The 15,782-nt window shown below is 42.2% G+C and overlaps 1 protein-coding gene across 1 annotated transcript; it reads right to left on the bottom strand.

Annotated features, from left to right (window-relative positions):
• Window positions 1-3,693: 3,693 nt before the first annotated feature.
• foxg1d (forkhead box G1d) lies at window positions 3,694-5,737 on the bottom strand. The gene has a single exon (XM_077237596.1). The coding sequence runs from the start codon at window positions 5,582-5,584 to the stop codon at window positions 4,670-4,672; it is 915 nt and encodes a 304-aa protein (XP_077093711.1). The 5' UTR covers window positions 5,585-5,737; the 3' UTR covers window positions 3,694-4,669.
• Between the last annotated feature and the right edge of the window lie 10,045 nt (window positions 5,738-15,782).

Genomic DNA, 15,782 nt, shown 5'->3' with positions numbered 1-15,782 from the left:
TTCCACACTGGCCCGTCCACACCAATGACAATATCTATAAAGATATAGTTATACACATCGTTCTAAATATAAAAGAATATAGTCCACAGCACAACTATAATAACCATAACGGCAGAGGAACGATATCATTGCAATCACTTTCTAAATATTATTTTTCCAGCTGATGAATGTCAAAATCATATCCAGACTCAGTCCGGCTCGAGACTGGAAACTGCAGAGCTCATAACACACAGAACCATATCGCCAATCAGTTATATTATTATACACTAATATTGTTTTAGTTACCTCTGTATAGTTATCCTTCTTAAGTTCCCACCAAGCACGACAACTATAGCCTATAACAATAACTCGTGTTCACACCTGCACATGCGCTGATTATTAAGCAGATCTGTGGTCTGTCGCTTTAAATGCTCGAGCTCTGTTAAACTCTCTGTTTCTGATTGGCTGTCATTATTTTTATCTTCCTCATCTGGAAGAAAAATAAATAATAATAATCATTCAGAAAGTGATTGCAACAATATTGTTTCTCGGTGTTGTTATCTTTAGCTGTGGTGTGATTTCTGCTACACAACCTATATTTTAAATGATTTTCAGAACTACATATTTTATAGTGATAGTTATAGTTATAGTTATAGTTATAGTTATAGTTATAGTTATGTTCTTGGTGTGAACGGCCTAAAATAACGTTGCTTGTAAAAGGGTTCAGGAATGTTTATGACAGGCTCAAGACTTCGTATGTTATTACAGGGAATGTAATGTTTTTTGGATGGAAATTCGTTAGAAGTTAAAGTTATAGAGCAGCGTATGACTGTGTGTGTGTGTGTGTGTGTGTGTGTGTGTGTGTGTGTGTGTGTGTGTGTGTGTGTGTGTGTGTGCGCGCGAGCGCGCGTGTGTGTTTGTGTTTGTGTGTGTGTGTGTGAAAACTAATCATTTTTATATTTTATAAGTAGGAAACGATAGTTTGTATTGTACATTGGTTTAGGAAATCAAAATGCATGATGTAGTTTTTGTGTCCAATTGTCTCGTTCTTCGTGTGTTTATCTGGTGTTCCTGATGTTTGGGTTACATGTCTTTATCTGATAGCCCAATCTAATCATGCGTGTTTACAGTGGCGATTCATTTCATATTAGAACATATTAGGACCGGTACGATAACAGTCATTATATCGGTATTATAAATCACTATATGATTATTATTTGTTGTCCTCATGTACACACTTAGAATATGCTATAGGCCTAAATACGGCCCGTGAGAAGTTCAAGCTGACCCACTGAATTAATCATTTTAAAGGGGACAGTTTTTAAATTAAAGTATCAATATTTAGGCCTATACATAAATTATTAAATATTATAAAAGGTAATGCCTTTAAAAAGGGGGCAATGCATTTCCCCTCTTTGTAGTTTGAGTCGAACAGGGCAAAAATGTCATCATGGAAAGATTAAACGGGAAATTAACAATGATAGATGGTATTATGATTATATTATAGTTTTATAAAATAGCCATACAGCTTTTTGTATGTCTTCTTTATGTAACTCTATTTAATTAAAGGCCTCTCATTTCATTATTAAGCCTGTTTAATTTAATAAATAGCCTATTTTTCTTAATTTTTAAAACATTCTTTAACAATTCTCTTAAAATTATTAAACGCCTAAATTCATTCAATCATTATATTACCATTTATATAACATTCTAAATTATTCTAAAATTTATTTGATTGAAATCACGGGCCTGATCTTTTTTTTTACGTAAACTATATTTTTAATAGCCCTTGAAGAAAACCGTTTTGCACAATTTTGACAAATTGTTCGAATATGTTCATACACTCAAAAAAATTAATATTTTAAGCCTTATTTTTTAAAGTTTACGCAATTTAATTAATAAATCAAATTGAATTTCAATAATTCTTATGTATTTAAATTTAATAATTGATTAAGCATTGTTCAATAGGCTACTTAATTAAAATACATAAGGATTTTTCAATTCAGTTTGAAGTAATTTTACTCTTAATTAAATGCTTAAACCTTTAAAAAAGATTTAAAATGTATTTGAGAGTATTTTTGGGAAATGTTCACTGAGACACAATATCATCTTTTGAATTCCACAGAAAAAGGGTTTAATGATTATCTCAATAACGTCGGTCTGTAAAACGAGAACTTTCTAACTTTCTACGCTATGGATTTTTGTTGTTGTTGTTGTTGACATTTTAAGTTATGTTTGCAAAACGAAATCTACATATTAAAACATATATTTCCGTTTCGCAACAGACAGCATGTGAAGTTCTTAGACCAAACGACTTTAATAGATTTTTAGTAATTTATTATTAGTGAATACTCATTTGAGATTGTAAACCGGTCTTGAGCTAACTTGTACTGTTTAATTCATGTAGCCACGTAATTTACAAACATATTCATAATTAATGATTAATGACTGTGAGTGTGTGGTAGTATATTATATCACATTTCTGTGGATATACTAAAACAACTATACACAAAAAGGCGAAACCAATAGTCAACATATAATTTAACTTCTTGTTTTATGTGTAAAATACAATCTCAATAATCATAATAATTGTGGCCGTGCAGGCTTGCTATTTTTTTAAATGATTTCTGACCATGTAATTAACACTAAAATTAGAAATTATATTTTAATTTGAGGTATTTATTTATTTAGCAGTAAACAAATATTACAGCTAAAGGAACATGTTTCACGTTTTATTGTTGAACCACCATATAAGCCAAAAATGCACGATATAAAGAAAATCTTTAAATTATTATTATTGTGATTAAATGCAATTTTATTAAATTAAATTAACTCATATTATGCTCATATTATACATTTTCAATTTTAAAATAGAGAGAGCTCTGTTCAAATCCAAGAACAAACATTTATTGTTTATTAATTTAGTACAAATCCTTCATTTTTTAAATAGCTACAAAAGCGTTTTTGTTCTTTCAGCGCTAAATGAAGAATCTCTTTTTAAAAAGTGCAAAACTTTAAAGCAACAATGGAATGGAGTGATAATGTCACTGATTCGACTGATTCACACCTGAGCATCATGTTAAAGTTACTGTTACATTTGCGGCCTGTTTTCAGAAAACTAACAACACTGAAACTTTCGTGAATTAATCCGAGCCTCAGACCACTGAACACCATAAAGTGCTTTAGTTGTTTGCATAGTAATTTCAGTCTGATCTCATGAAATGCGTCTCTATAGCACACGTATTTAATCGAGCAATTTATACGCGAAAACGAGTTTTACGTGCATATGAAACGCAATTTTAGCGTGCATAAACTCTTTATGGCGTGTAATACACGTACCCTACACCATTAATCCTACCGAAGGGGTTTACAGGGAGTATATGCACGAAAAAACTCATTTTCGCGTGTAAATTGCACGATAAACAATGCGTTCTATAGAGACACATTTCATGAGATCAGGTTAGAATTAGAATTATGAAATTATGAATTACATATAGGCTATAGTGTTTCTTTTTTGTTAATACAAAGTGGATTCTTGTGTTTTTAGCCTATAACGTAGGCTATTCGTATATTATGCCTATATAATAGGCCTATATAGCCTATTTTATGATGTTAATTCGTTTTTTTTAAAGCTTGAAAATCATTTATACATGCAACTTATGTTTAAATTGTAGCTATAAGATATGTAAAATGTAACAAGCTGAGTGCAGTCTAGTGGTCCGAGATTCTCCTTAATCTACAAAAGTTTCATTTATCTGAAAAAGACGGGTAAAGTACAAGTAAAAGAGGTGCTAACATCCATAACTGTGCGCAGATTAAACACTGATCATATGTTTGACATGCATGCCTTGGTGAGCTCCACATAATCATACATCACATATTCCATATGAGTGTATCTGCAGACTGTATCTGGGACCTGAGGAAATAAAAATAAATGAAAGCCTTGATGAGTGTCTCGGATTGCCCTCATTCATCACTGTTGAGACCCGACACATAGGGCTATGAATTCAGTAGGTCTGCAGATTAATGGATCATGGATGGATATAAGGACATCAAATACATCTAAGAAATAAAATATAAATTAACACGACTTCGAACACTAACGTTATAAACATTCGCACAATTTTGCCTATTTTTCCACCAAAAGGTAAGAAAGCACGCGCTTTCGAAGCACATAGAAATGAAAAACAGGTCAACAATTATCGTGAAATTGCATGGAAGCATTTAGTCTGTGTTGAAGCTTGTTTTCGCAACGGATTATTGTTTTTATCTCACACTTTCGACTTTTTCCCCCTCACGATTCCGAGTTTATAACTCAGAATAATGGCGAAAAACAACTCAGAATTGTGATATAGGCCTACAGTGTTTTAAAAATTTTTCTTAAATTACATCGATGCCACGAAGAACCTTAACATCAATGGAACCTTTCCACTGCACAAAAGGTTATTTAGATTATTAAAATGCTCCTCACACTAAGATGTTTTAAGAACTGTTCACTGAAAGGGTCTTCTAGGGCATTGCGGTGAAAACTCCCTTGGAACCTTTATTTTTAGGAGTGTGTAGAGCTTAAACCATTTTGCAAGAAATAAAGTCAGAATTGTGCGATTAGAGTCGCAATTATCCTTTTCGTTTAATCAGTGGCGGAAACAAGCTTCCGTGATTATGATTTCAGCGCATTCGACGAAATCCTTTAAAATGAATCCGGGGAAACTCTGTCTATGCGGGACGAGACTGGCGGCGGTGAGAATGAGGAGAGAGATGTCCTGAGGGAGTCTGAGAGTAAAGTCTGCTGAGAGCTGAAGGAGTTCTGCTGGAGACCCGGAGGGGGGTGCAGGAACCCCGACAGTATCCCGACCGGAGCCGAGCTCATCCCGAACCCGGGCCGAGTCGCGGGCTCGATCCCAGGACCGAAAGAACCGTAATGACCCTGATTCAGAAATCCGTGCGACGTTCCGTTGTAATGTGGATGGTGTAAAGATAATAAAGGCGATATCTGCCAGTACATAGGATTATTCGCCGTCTCGTTTATTCCCAATCCCAATGGGGAAAACCGAAGTCCTCGCTTTATCGCCAGTTTTCCTCTGGAAGTCGCCGAGCGCCTGCGGAGTTTCCCCGTGGTTCCCCCGATAAACACATCATCGCTCGAGGGGTCCAGCATCCAGTAGTTGCCCTTCCCAGGGTCGTCGTAATGTCTCGGCACTTTAACGAAGCATTTATTGAGACTCAGATTGTGCCGGATGGAGTTCTGCCAGCCCTGCTTGTGTTCCCGGTAAAATGGGAAGTTTTTCGTGATGAATTCGTAGATTCCGTTCAGCGTCAGTCTCTTCTCCGGGCTTTGCCGGATTGCCATCATGATCAGCGCGTTGTAGCTGAACGGGGGTTTGTCGAGCTTCGCGGGTTTGTTGGGTTCTTCTGCATCTTTGAGCTTCTCCGAGGCGGGCTCAATCTCCACGGGCTCCGGAGAGGGGTTCGGGTCGGTGACCGGCGGCAGTGTGTTCTTCTCTGGAAGAGTCGTGTCGTGTTTAGCACTCTTAGATGGAAGCAATAGACTCTTGATACTGAAAGAACTCAGTTTCTGCAGCGTCGTTGATTCTTTCTGATCCATGTCGCTTTACGAAACCGCAGCGTGAGTTTGTTTGGAAATAAAGGTCAGGACATCATCTGTGAGAAAAAGCACTTGGAGAGGAAAAGAAGAGCCAGAACTGGAACAGAAATTCGCTAATTAAGGAGGTTGATTCCCTGATGCCGTGTAGTCACTGAAGGGGAGGAGCCTCGACTGGATGTTTTAGAGCCAGTTGATCCTGATCTGATACGCGCTCAACACCATTCGGAAGTAAATACCGAACACAGTTTTATCATTCCATGCACAATACTACAACCTAACCCACTTTTTCACTCACTATGTCTCACACTCACGCACACACACACTCTCACACACACACACACACACACACACACACACACACACACACACTCACGCACACACACACTCACACACACACACACACACACACACACACACACACACACACACACACACACACACACACACACACACACACACACATTTGATTATTTTATTTGGAATGACCAATACTAATTAAAACAACACAGCATCCAAATATTCACAAAGAGCCCGTTATGTTTCACCTGACCTAACCCTAACCCTAACCCACACACACACACACACACACACACACACACACACACACACACACACACACACACACACACACACACACACACACACAAACCTACCCATCCCACACAACTTTCTGCAGTTTAACATTTTCAAAAAAACATCACTTGTTTATAAGCTATTTTCTCTCATTAGGACCAAAAATGCTCTTAAGCATATTACACATATGTTTTTTATCCATTTCAAAGGACAAAATAATAAAATTTCAGTTTAGCAACAGGCCAATAATAGAATTAATTAGAGGCCAAGCACCGAAGGGGCTGTAGATATGGAAGCTTGTTTCCACCACAGAATAAAAAATAAAAATAGGTAGTTGCGACTTCATATTTCACAATTCTGACTTTATATCTCGCAATTCTGACTTTTATTTATCTATCAATTGTGAGATAAAAAGTTGCAATTGTCTTTTAAAGGTTGTATCAGCGATTTCTATGGAATGATATTCCGGACATTATTAAAAATGAATTGCAAATTGTATTTGAACTGCGTTTTCAATTTGTGGACGCATAAAATGTGACATAATCCAAACGCAATTGCAAATCGCGCATTACCGTTTGCATTTTCGTTTAAGCGAACGTTCACTGACTGCCAAATTTTAAATGGAAAAGCAAAGTCCGATTGCAACTGTTTCCCATATCTTACGAGTTTTGGCCCTGTCATATTTAAATAGCAATTTCAATTACCACGTCTGCTTTTTCACTTTCTCAGCGTAGCGTATGTAGCCGGCCCAGAGCCGGTCCGAGCCTTTTGGGGGCCCTAAGCAGAATTTGATTCGGGGGCTCCTCCCACTACACGAAGTCACCTGTGCTTGACGATTATTGACACAAATGTCACGCAATAATGATACATTATAAATCAATACAGTGAGGTTATGTATTAATACAACATAAATACTTAATAAAAAATAAATAGCCTACTTAAATAAAGAAATTGGAACTTTTATTTTACTCTTTTACTAACTCTTTGAAACCTCTTAAAACAAACAGTCTCAAAACATATAAAATAAATGATTTGCTAAAATAATGACAAAACTGAGAAATCAGAAACATAATAAGAGCAAGGGTTCAACAATGACAATTATTGTTGAAAACTGTAAAAATATTATTAATTCTCAACTGTCTCAATACAGTGTAACTGTCCTCAAAATCTTTTTTATTATTATTATTGTAACAGACTTTGTTGGATTGTACATGACAGAATCCAACAAAGTCTGTTACTATAATACCGGTAATGATGTACTGGCGCTCGTTGTATGTGTGTATGCACATGTATATATATATATCTGTTTTCCCCTGGGGGCTTGCCGTGGATAGGAATGGGTCGTGCGCACTTGGTACTGGAGTGTCGCGGGTTTTTGGAGTTAGTGATCTGATGTGTAGTATAATAAAGTGGAGAAGAGTTCAAACTGCTATGTTTATTATTTATTCAAACTGCTACCCTTACACCTAGAAGGTTAAGTTCCCCTGCGGCTATTTTATCCAACTTAAACCGATACCGTGAGTATGCGCAGTTGCGCACGAATTGTCTATGCACTCGCGAGGTGACTAGATCATGCGCATGACTTAAACGCTGGCAGACACAGCAGCAGTTGTTGGCAGGTATATTGATCATGAAATCAGAATTTTCTTGTCTTGAATTATTCATTCATTCATTTATGTCACTTGTTTAAGTCATCTAAAAAAAAAAAACTTTTAAAACTCGATTGGGGGGCCCCCTGGCCCCAAGCAGCCGCTTAGTTCGCTTATGCCTTGTGCCGGCCCTGAGCCAGCCAAAAGTCAAATGGAATATTAATTCCCTAAGTATTTCCATTTCCGATGCCTTTGAAACCTGTCAATCAGTGTCAAGGGTGGGATTATGCTATAGGGCGTGTTTGTGTTGGGAAGTGATGTCACTCACAGTCGACGGTGAAGAGGTGTTTTATTGAATACAAAATTATACATACAACCAAGGCAAATGCATTCATCTACAGTGTCTAATAAGAACGACTAAAAGGCTCAACACAGTTTAAAGGAACACTCCACCGTTTTTTGAAATTGGGGTTATTCACTGTCTCTGCTACATTTAGATAGGTGGGCAAATGCATTTTTGTCTCAGTGCATGCATTGTCTTAGTCGGGCAGTGTTCTGTTCAACATAGTTTTCTATGTCAGTGGCTGCAAAGATAAAGTTGACGATGCAGACTCTCCATCTTCGCATGAACGCGCCTATAGAGAGAAATGCACACTTCATATGAATTAGCCTACATAAGCAGAGAGCAGCCAATTTCTAAGACTAACCCTAACCTAACCTAACCCTAACTCACAATTGGCATAGTTTGCATATGATGCATAAAACGGGAGGGAGGGGCGAGCTAACTTGGATTTTTGGGGATCTCACTTCAAACACAAACAGAAGTGACGTCACCCACAATCGCTGATACAACCTTTAAAATGTTTTATTCTGTGGCAGAAACAAGGCTATTAGGCTATTTTTCTTCCCGAATGGGAGTCTATGGGAGCCCTATGAACGGAACAGGAGAAAATGATGAAATTTGGCACACTTGAAGTGATAGTCATGATTAGTAATCTGACTAATTTTGGAGTCTCTAGGACAGCCTCTATAGCGCCACCACCAGTTAAAAAAAATCACTTTTCTAAAGGTCATAACTTTAGACTCTTTGTTCTAGAAAAATGAAGTGTAGTTCCCTTTCAGTCGATAACGTCGGACGTAGTCGACGTCGACTGAATGGGGATCACGCTAGGGAGCCGATCGTCTTCAAGTACTATTGAACGAGCCAATGTAATTGGCGTGCGTGTAATTTACATCACACACTCCGCCCCCACGGCGCAGGTATAAATACGGAAGTGAATGCACACACTTGTTGCCTTTCGCTTCGGGGCCGATCGTTTGATGTCTCTGAGAGTGCTGTTGTTTACAACGAGCGAGTGTGTCGGTGTTCTTCTGGAAGACTCTCCCAGTGCTGGTGGTTTCTACAGCGCGAGTGCACCGGTGATCGTGAGCTTTGAGCTCTCAACTGCTGTTTTAACAGCATCAAGTTTTAAGGGTTTGTATGTGTTGACGGCTGGTTAGAGGGCGGAAAAGTGAGTGCTTCCCTGTTACAGTTCACTGATCAGTGTTGTCGCGGTCATTCCCCTGTGTGCTCCGGCACTGGTGATGGGTCCTATTTCCTGAAAGAGCAACACTGGTGCGTTTGCATATTTTTCAAGTTGTCATTCCATCTGTGCGTTTCTGGATGCGGTCCTTCCCTTTTCCTCTCTGACGGTCACAATTGTTGCATCACGTGTTTAAGCTATGTATTTATGTGTATATAAATATGTATATATATATTTATATGTTCAGGACGCTGAGGCAGCTTTTTGTGGACGGTTCATGTTCCCATTGCGGAAATATGACTGTCGCGGTGTTGAGATCGAGACTCGCCTTCGTCCGCGAAGCGCGAGTCCCCATCACCATGCCCCGGGTGCCATGTGGGATGGTTGATCGGAGGATAATGATGGATCTCTCGCCCGGTAACCATTCCCTGTAGGCTCCTCACTCCATCACACCGCAGCCGATGGAATTCCTGTTGAGCGTGCTGGTCCCTCTGTAATGGACTGATCAGCTATTTCAATTGGGGCTCCCCCAGAGGATAAGATGTCGATAGCAGCATCGGAGGGTGAGCTGGCCTCTGGAAATGACAACTCGGCTGTGTTATCTCCCTCTGGGAGTGTAACATTGCTCGAGCCAGATCCAGAAATGTCAGCTATGCTGAAACGGGCCGCCAAGGCTGCCGGGCTCGAGTGGAACTCCACCGTGTTCCATTCAGTATCGGTTGGAGGATTGAAATCTCGGGGCGGGCCACACTGGTTCTCAGCTTGCCGCCCCAGTGCTTTTCTTTCCCGAAATGCATGGAGAGCTAATCAGGTTGTGGATGGCACCTTTCTCTGCCAGAAACTGCCTGAATAGCTTTTCCCCTCATTACCCTTGATGGAGGAGCGGTGAAGGGTTGCGAGGCTGTCCCTCCAGTGGAGCGGTCTGTCACGACACAGGTGCACCTAAGGCCTGTGAGTTCTCATCCGTTCCGACGGGCAGAGTTTACAAAGCCAATGGGCAAGCCACCTCCTCTTGCGTGCCATGGCGCTGCTACAGGTCTGTCAGGCCACAGCACCCATGGACATGCACAAGGATAGCCCAGACCGTGCGTTCATAGGTGAGCACCGCACTGCATCCGACCTCGCCCTCCGGGGCATGAGAGTTGTGGCGTGCGCGATCGGTCTGGAGATGTCCACGTTAGTGGTCCAGGAGCGCCATAATTGGCTCAGCCTGGTTGATATGGTGGATGCGACCAAGGTTCGGTTCCTGGTCTCCCCAATTTCCCAGGCTGGGCTGGTCGGCGACGCGGCGGAGAACTGCGTCCAACAGTTCTCTGCCGCCCAAGTGCAGACGGAGGCTATCTGGCACATCCTGCCCCGGCGGCCGCTGTTGCCTCCACCTGCCGCCGGTGGCAGTTCTTCCGCCTGCTCGTCGCCGAGGGCGTTCCCCGGCCACCACTCGCGCTGGGCCTCTGCACCAGCCTCAAGCCAGCCCTCAGCATGGAGCCGGCCGCAGTAGGGACGCCCAGCCCGCTCCAGGCACTGCCAAGCCAGGTGGCAAGCGACAGCGAAAGCATTCCGGAGCGGGCCGCACAGGGATGGAGGAGGATCCTCTTGGAGTTGGTCACTGATCCACTCCCTCCCCCCGAGTGATGGGCCGCGTGGAGTCTTCGTTTGTGTGTGTCTCTGTTCCTCCACTGGCTCCCAAAAGAAGTGGAGCAAGCGGTACCCACACTTCAAAGAAAGAGCAAGTTCCTCTGTTCCTGGGTCCCAAGAGGGCAAGTCTGGCGGTGTGCGACCCTGTAAAGCCTTGCACATCTCAGCCCCCTCTTGTTCACCAGCACGGCAGCTGGGTGCGGTTCGAGGACCCGGTCATCCGCCTTCTCACGCATCCCTGGCTGTCTTGTGGAGACAGGTAAGTGTCGTGCACCACACTCAGACCATGCTTCGGGCCGCCTCCGGGCCTTCCGAGCCGGGTCCCTGTCCTCCACCTCGCTGCTCCACCTTTGGTATGTCTGCCATCAGACTTGGCTTTCGATTAATTTCGCTTGGCTTCCGCCCTGGGTCAGTGATATTAATCATACCTAGGTGTTGAGCTAAGATGCTTCTAAGATTAGTGATATTCATTGAGCATTACTCCTGTCCTGTGTGCGCACGTCGCAGTCCTACTGGAGAAGGATGCAATGTAGCCTTTTCCTCCAGCCGATATAAATACTGGTTTCTATAAATCTGTATTTATTGTATCCTAGAGTGGTGGGTCATGGACATCTTGGACCTGTGTCAATTGAGATGGGCCCTTTTTCGAAAGCCTCCGTTCAAATTGCTAACACAGATGCATTTCTAAATGCTCCGTCCCTAAGGTTGGCCTGCAGCGTTCGACCTGAAGGACAGTACTTCAGATCTCGATCCCTCCGCTCCACAGATCATTCTGTGTTCTTGCGTTCGAAGGTGCGAAGTATCAGTACAAGGTCCTACCCTTCGAGTGCTCCTTAGCCAGTTGGGTCTTCAGGTCAACTGGAAGAGAGTAATCTCGCCCACGGGTTGAGTATCTCTTTTTTAGTTTGGAGAAGGACTCTGTCCAACACGTCTTTTCAAGAAAAGAGTGTGTTCGGCTGGTGCTATATAGAAGTGAGAAAGGGTCCCACTGAAAGAACTTTCAGATGCTCCTGGGGAATATGGCAGACGCAGCCGCTTGGCTTCCTCCATATGAAGACCGCTTCAGCACTAGCTTCATGATCGAGTCCCGAGGTGACCGTGGCAGAGCGGCACGCCTTGTGTGACAACAGATCACCCCGGCCTGGCGCCAAACCCTCAGTCCGTGATCAGACCTTTCGTTTCTCCAGGCCAATCCGCTCCTAGAACGAGGTCCACTAACACCGTCTGAGGGGCCATGTACAAAGGGCGTGCTTTAACGGAGGCCTGGGTGACCTCCGACTGCATTGGCATTCGTGCCTCGAGTTATTGCAGTTCACCTCACTTTGAGCCACCGCTGCTCAGCGAGCTGGTACTGGTCTGAACATCGCGACCATTGCTCTAAGCTTCCCTCGCATGTCACAACTCGCCCGTCACCTCCTCAGAGTCAGAAGCTTCTGAGGTTGCTTCATTCCACTAGTTCTTCCGGCCTGCTCAATGGTGCCGCCAATGAGCCTCACGACAGCTATGGTCAGGGAGAGTGGATACTCCATCCCCTGGCGGTCCAGCTGGGCAGGGACCACTTCGGGGGCACACAGTTACATCTGTTTGCCTCTCCGGAGTCCTCCCTCTGCCAGTTGTGTTATTTCTGTCTGAGCGGAAAACCCTTAGACAAACACTGGCTCAGCTGGCCCCGGGCTCCTCAGAAATGCGTTCCCCAGTGAGCCTTCTAAAAAAACAGTTATACGATTCATTGTCGTTTGGTGCCTGCTCAAGTTCAGTGATTTTCCTCACACTTACATGTTGAGCAGAAATGCTCCTGAAAGCTCAGTGAAATTCATCATACTCAGCTGTTGAGCAGAGATGCTCCTGAAGCTCAATGAAATTTCTTCACACTCAGGTGTTGAGCTGAGTTGCTCCTGAAGCTCAGTGATCTTCACATGTAGTGTAGCGGAGGTTCAGATGGCTACCACAGGAACATGTGGTAGTTACCATCACTTCTGCGAGCACCCCCTTAAATAGGAAGTTGTGGTTAAGCCAAAGAAAGTGAAACCTATTCGTTGAGTGAGTCTTTTCTCCGTGAGGAGATTCTGAGAGTGTTTGGTCATTCAGTGCTCTCTTTCCTGCAAGATGGGTCGGAGTAGGCTGTTTTCCTCCACCCTCAAAATTATGTTGCCTCTGTTTTCTTGACGCACACCATGATGCAGAAGCATGAGCAGCATGTCTGATCGTCAGGTTCCTGAGGGAGCAAGGGAAATGCCTTGCGCCCCTCTTTATCCTCTTGGGCCTATCTCTGGTGCTACTGCACTCAGAGACTGCCCCTGAGCCACTGCAGGCAGTGAGTTAAAAATTCTGTTTATAGACAGTTCTCCTGCTCGCCTAGTCTCTTCTAGAGGGTAGGGACTTGCTCGCTTTTGGGGCAACGAGTTGTGCCTGGAATTCGGGCCAGCTAAGTCTCACAAACTGAGGCCCCGGCCTGGATATGTGCCCAAGGTTCCTATCTCCCTTTGGGACCAAGTGGTGAGCCTGGAAGCGCTGCCCCGGAGGAGGCAGACCCAGCCCTGGCTTTCTCTGTCCGTCCGCTTCATTGCGGGTTACGTGCACAGAATGCAAGCCTTAGAACATCAGACCAGCTCTTATCTGTTATGGAAATCAGCAGAGAGGGCTGGAGCCACCCCAGTGACATTCCATATGTTGTACTGCCGGTCATCCGCCCAGTTCATATGTGTATTCTCCACGTTACCTCCCTTTGGGCAGGATGTGGCTTCCGCAGCGTCCCTTCCTTCCTTGTACAGGGAACAGTTTCCCAGTTGTCCTGTAGGAACAGCAGTGACTTCCCTGGCCTAGCCCTGTCCTTCCCCGCCTTAAATTGCGGGGGCAACAGGAGGCTTTTGTCTAGGCACTGGAAGGTGGCAGCTTTAGTGGCGTTTTCAATGGTTGATCCCCATTCAGTCGATGTCGACTACGTCCGACGTTATCGATTGAAAGGGAATGTCCTGGTTGCGTATGCAACCCACCGTTCCCTGAAGGAGGGAACGGAGATAGGTCCCAAAGGGAGATAGGAACCTTGGGCACATATCCAGGCCGGGCCTCAGTTTGTGAGAGTTAGCTGGCCCGAATTCCAGGCACGTAGTCCCCTAGCCACTACCGCTGGACCACCGCTGACTCCGAGTTACGCTCGGCTCCTCAGCGAAAAGCAACTTGTGCGTGCATCCACTTCCGTATTTATACCCGCGCCGCGGGGGTGGAGTGTGTGATGTAAATCACGCACACCAATTACATTGGCTCGTTCAATAATACTCGAAGACGATTGGCTCCCTAGCGTGATCTCCATTCAGTCGACGTCGACTACGTCCTCCGTTCCCTCCTTTAGGGAAGGATGGGTTGCATAGGCAACCGGGAAGTTCACCTGATTCCTCTCTTCATGCTGATCACATTCAACATCTTACATTAAGACTCCACCCATTACAGTAGCGGTCATTTTGAAAAGTACAGAATTACATTTATTCGCTACTCCTTCAAAATTTGTCCAATTTTGTCCAAAATCGGCTCAGTTGAGCTTTGGGCAGAGCCGCACAGAAATGACTGTGACAGAAATGACAGAAATGAACGGATTTTTGATGTTTACTATCGTTCCTGAGAAATACGTCGCAGAATTTGACTTTTCCTGTGTTAGTTGTCTTGTGCTAGGTTAGCTTAGTATGCTAATTGGTTATTTGTAAAAGTTTCTTCTTAAAAGTTTATCACTGTGGGGAATTTCATGTTGCTTTACTGTTTCATTCTGTAAATAGATGGTAAAGTTTGTAAACAAGCTTTAAGTTGGCTTGAGAAAGCCTAGCCAGAAAGTTTGAAAAAGATTTTAATTGTTCTAGCATGGTTTAACATGATTTACCATGTTTCCAGCATGGTTTACCACATTGCTAGCATGATTTAGCATGTTTTAACATGACCATGGATGGATGGATGGATGGATAGATCATAAAGATTAGTTAGAAAGAAAGATAGATAGAAAGGAAAAAATAAAGAAAGATTAGTTAGAAAGATTTGTTAAAAAGTAAGAAAGATTCGTCAGAAATAAATAAATATTAGTTAGAAAGAAAGATTAGAAAGAAAGAAAGATTAGAAAGAAAGAAAGAAAGAAAGATTAGTTAGAAAGAAAGAAAGTGAAAGTTTTAGTATGAAGTATGATAGTTAGATAGATGGATGGATGTGATTATTAGTACATAGAATGGTAGTTTAATTGAGTCTAGGGCTTCAGGGAGTTTAGATTTGAGTTTTTGTGTGGTACACTACTGGGCCATTTTCATTTTAACATGTTAACATTCTGCCATGAAAATCAATGAAAGTTTTAGTCGTCATTTTTAGGAATAAGATAATTAAATTAGATAATAATATATAAGTTAATATATATTAATAATAATAAGTTTAAATAAGATTTCAGTAAGTTGGCTTTCTCATGCCAACTTAAATACATTTCTTAATATACAAATGAAATATTTTGTATTCTATGCTTTGGGGGATATGAATGTTTTGAATATAATTCATATTTGAATATGAATTTGATTTTTACCATCTTACTGCAACTTCCTTAACTACACCATTAGAATATATATGAAATATTACATTTTTGTGGGGGGAAACCCACTAATGATGATCAAAATTAAATATGAGTTGTTTCTGGATATTTTTCTAGGTGTTCGATGCAGATCTGCTGGTCACAGAAAAGCTTACAGTTTTAGAAAAATAGGTATTATATTTTATAACCCATAACTCCTATAGCTGTGCTTATTTGACAAACGGTGTAAGTTATTTAAGTTATTTAAACGACAGCTCCTCCTTATTTTTCACGTTATCTTTTAAGATACGAATACCGTTCATTTTCAAAAAAAATTGTCTTTTCAA

This window comes from Siphateles boraxobius, unplaced genomic scaffold, assembly GCF_051911475.1.
Source record: "Siphateles boraxobius isolate OS27281-9 unplaced genomic scaffold, OSU_SipBor_1 204, whole genome shotgun sequence".
NCBI classification, from domain to species: Eukaryota; Metazoa; Chordata; class Actinopteri; order Cypriniformes; family Leuciscidae; genus Siphateles; species Siphateles boraxobius.
Note: the sequence above shows the minus strand (reverse complement) of the source record. Positions and strands in the feature narration are given on the sequence as shown.

Excerpts from the sequence above, each read along its gene's own strand:
- foxg1d (XM_077237596.1), bottom strand. The coding sequence starts at position 5,584 with ATGGATCAGAAAGAATCAACGACGCTGCAGAAACTGAGTTCTTTCAGT.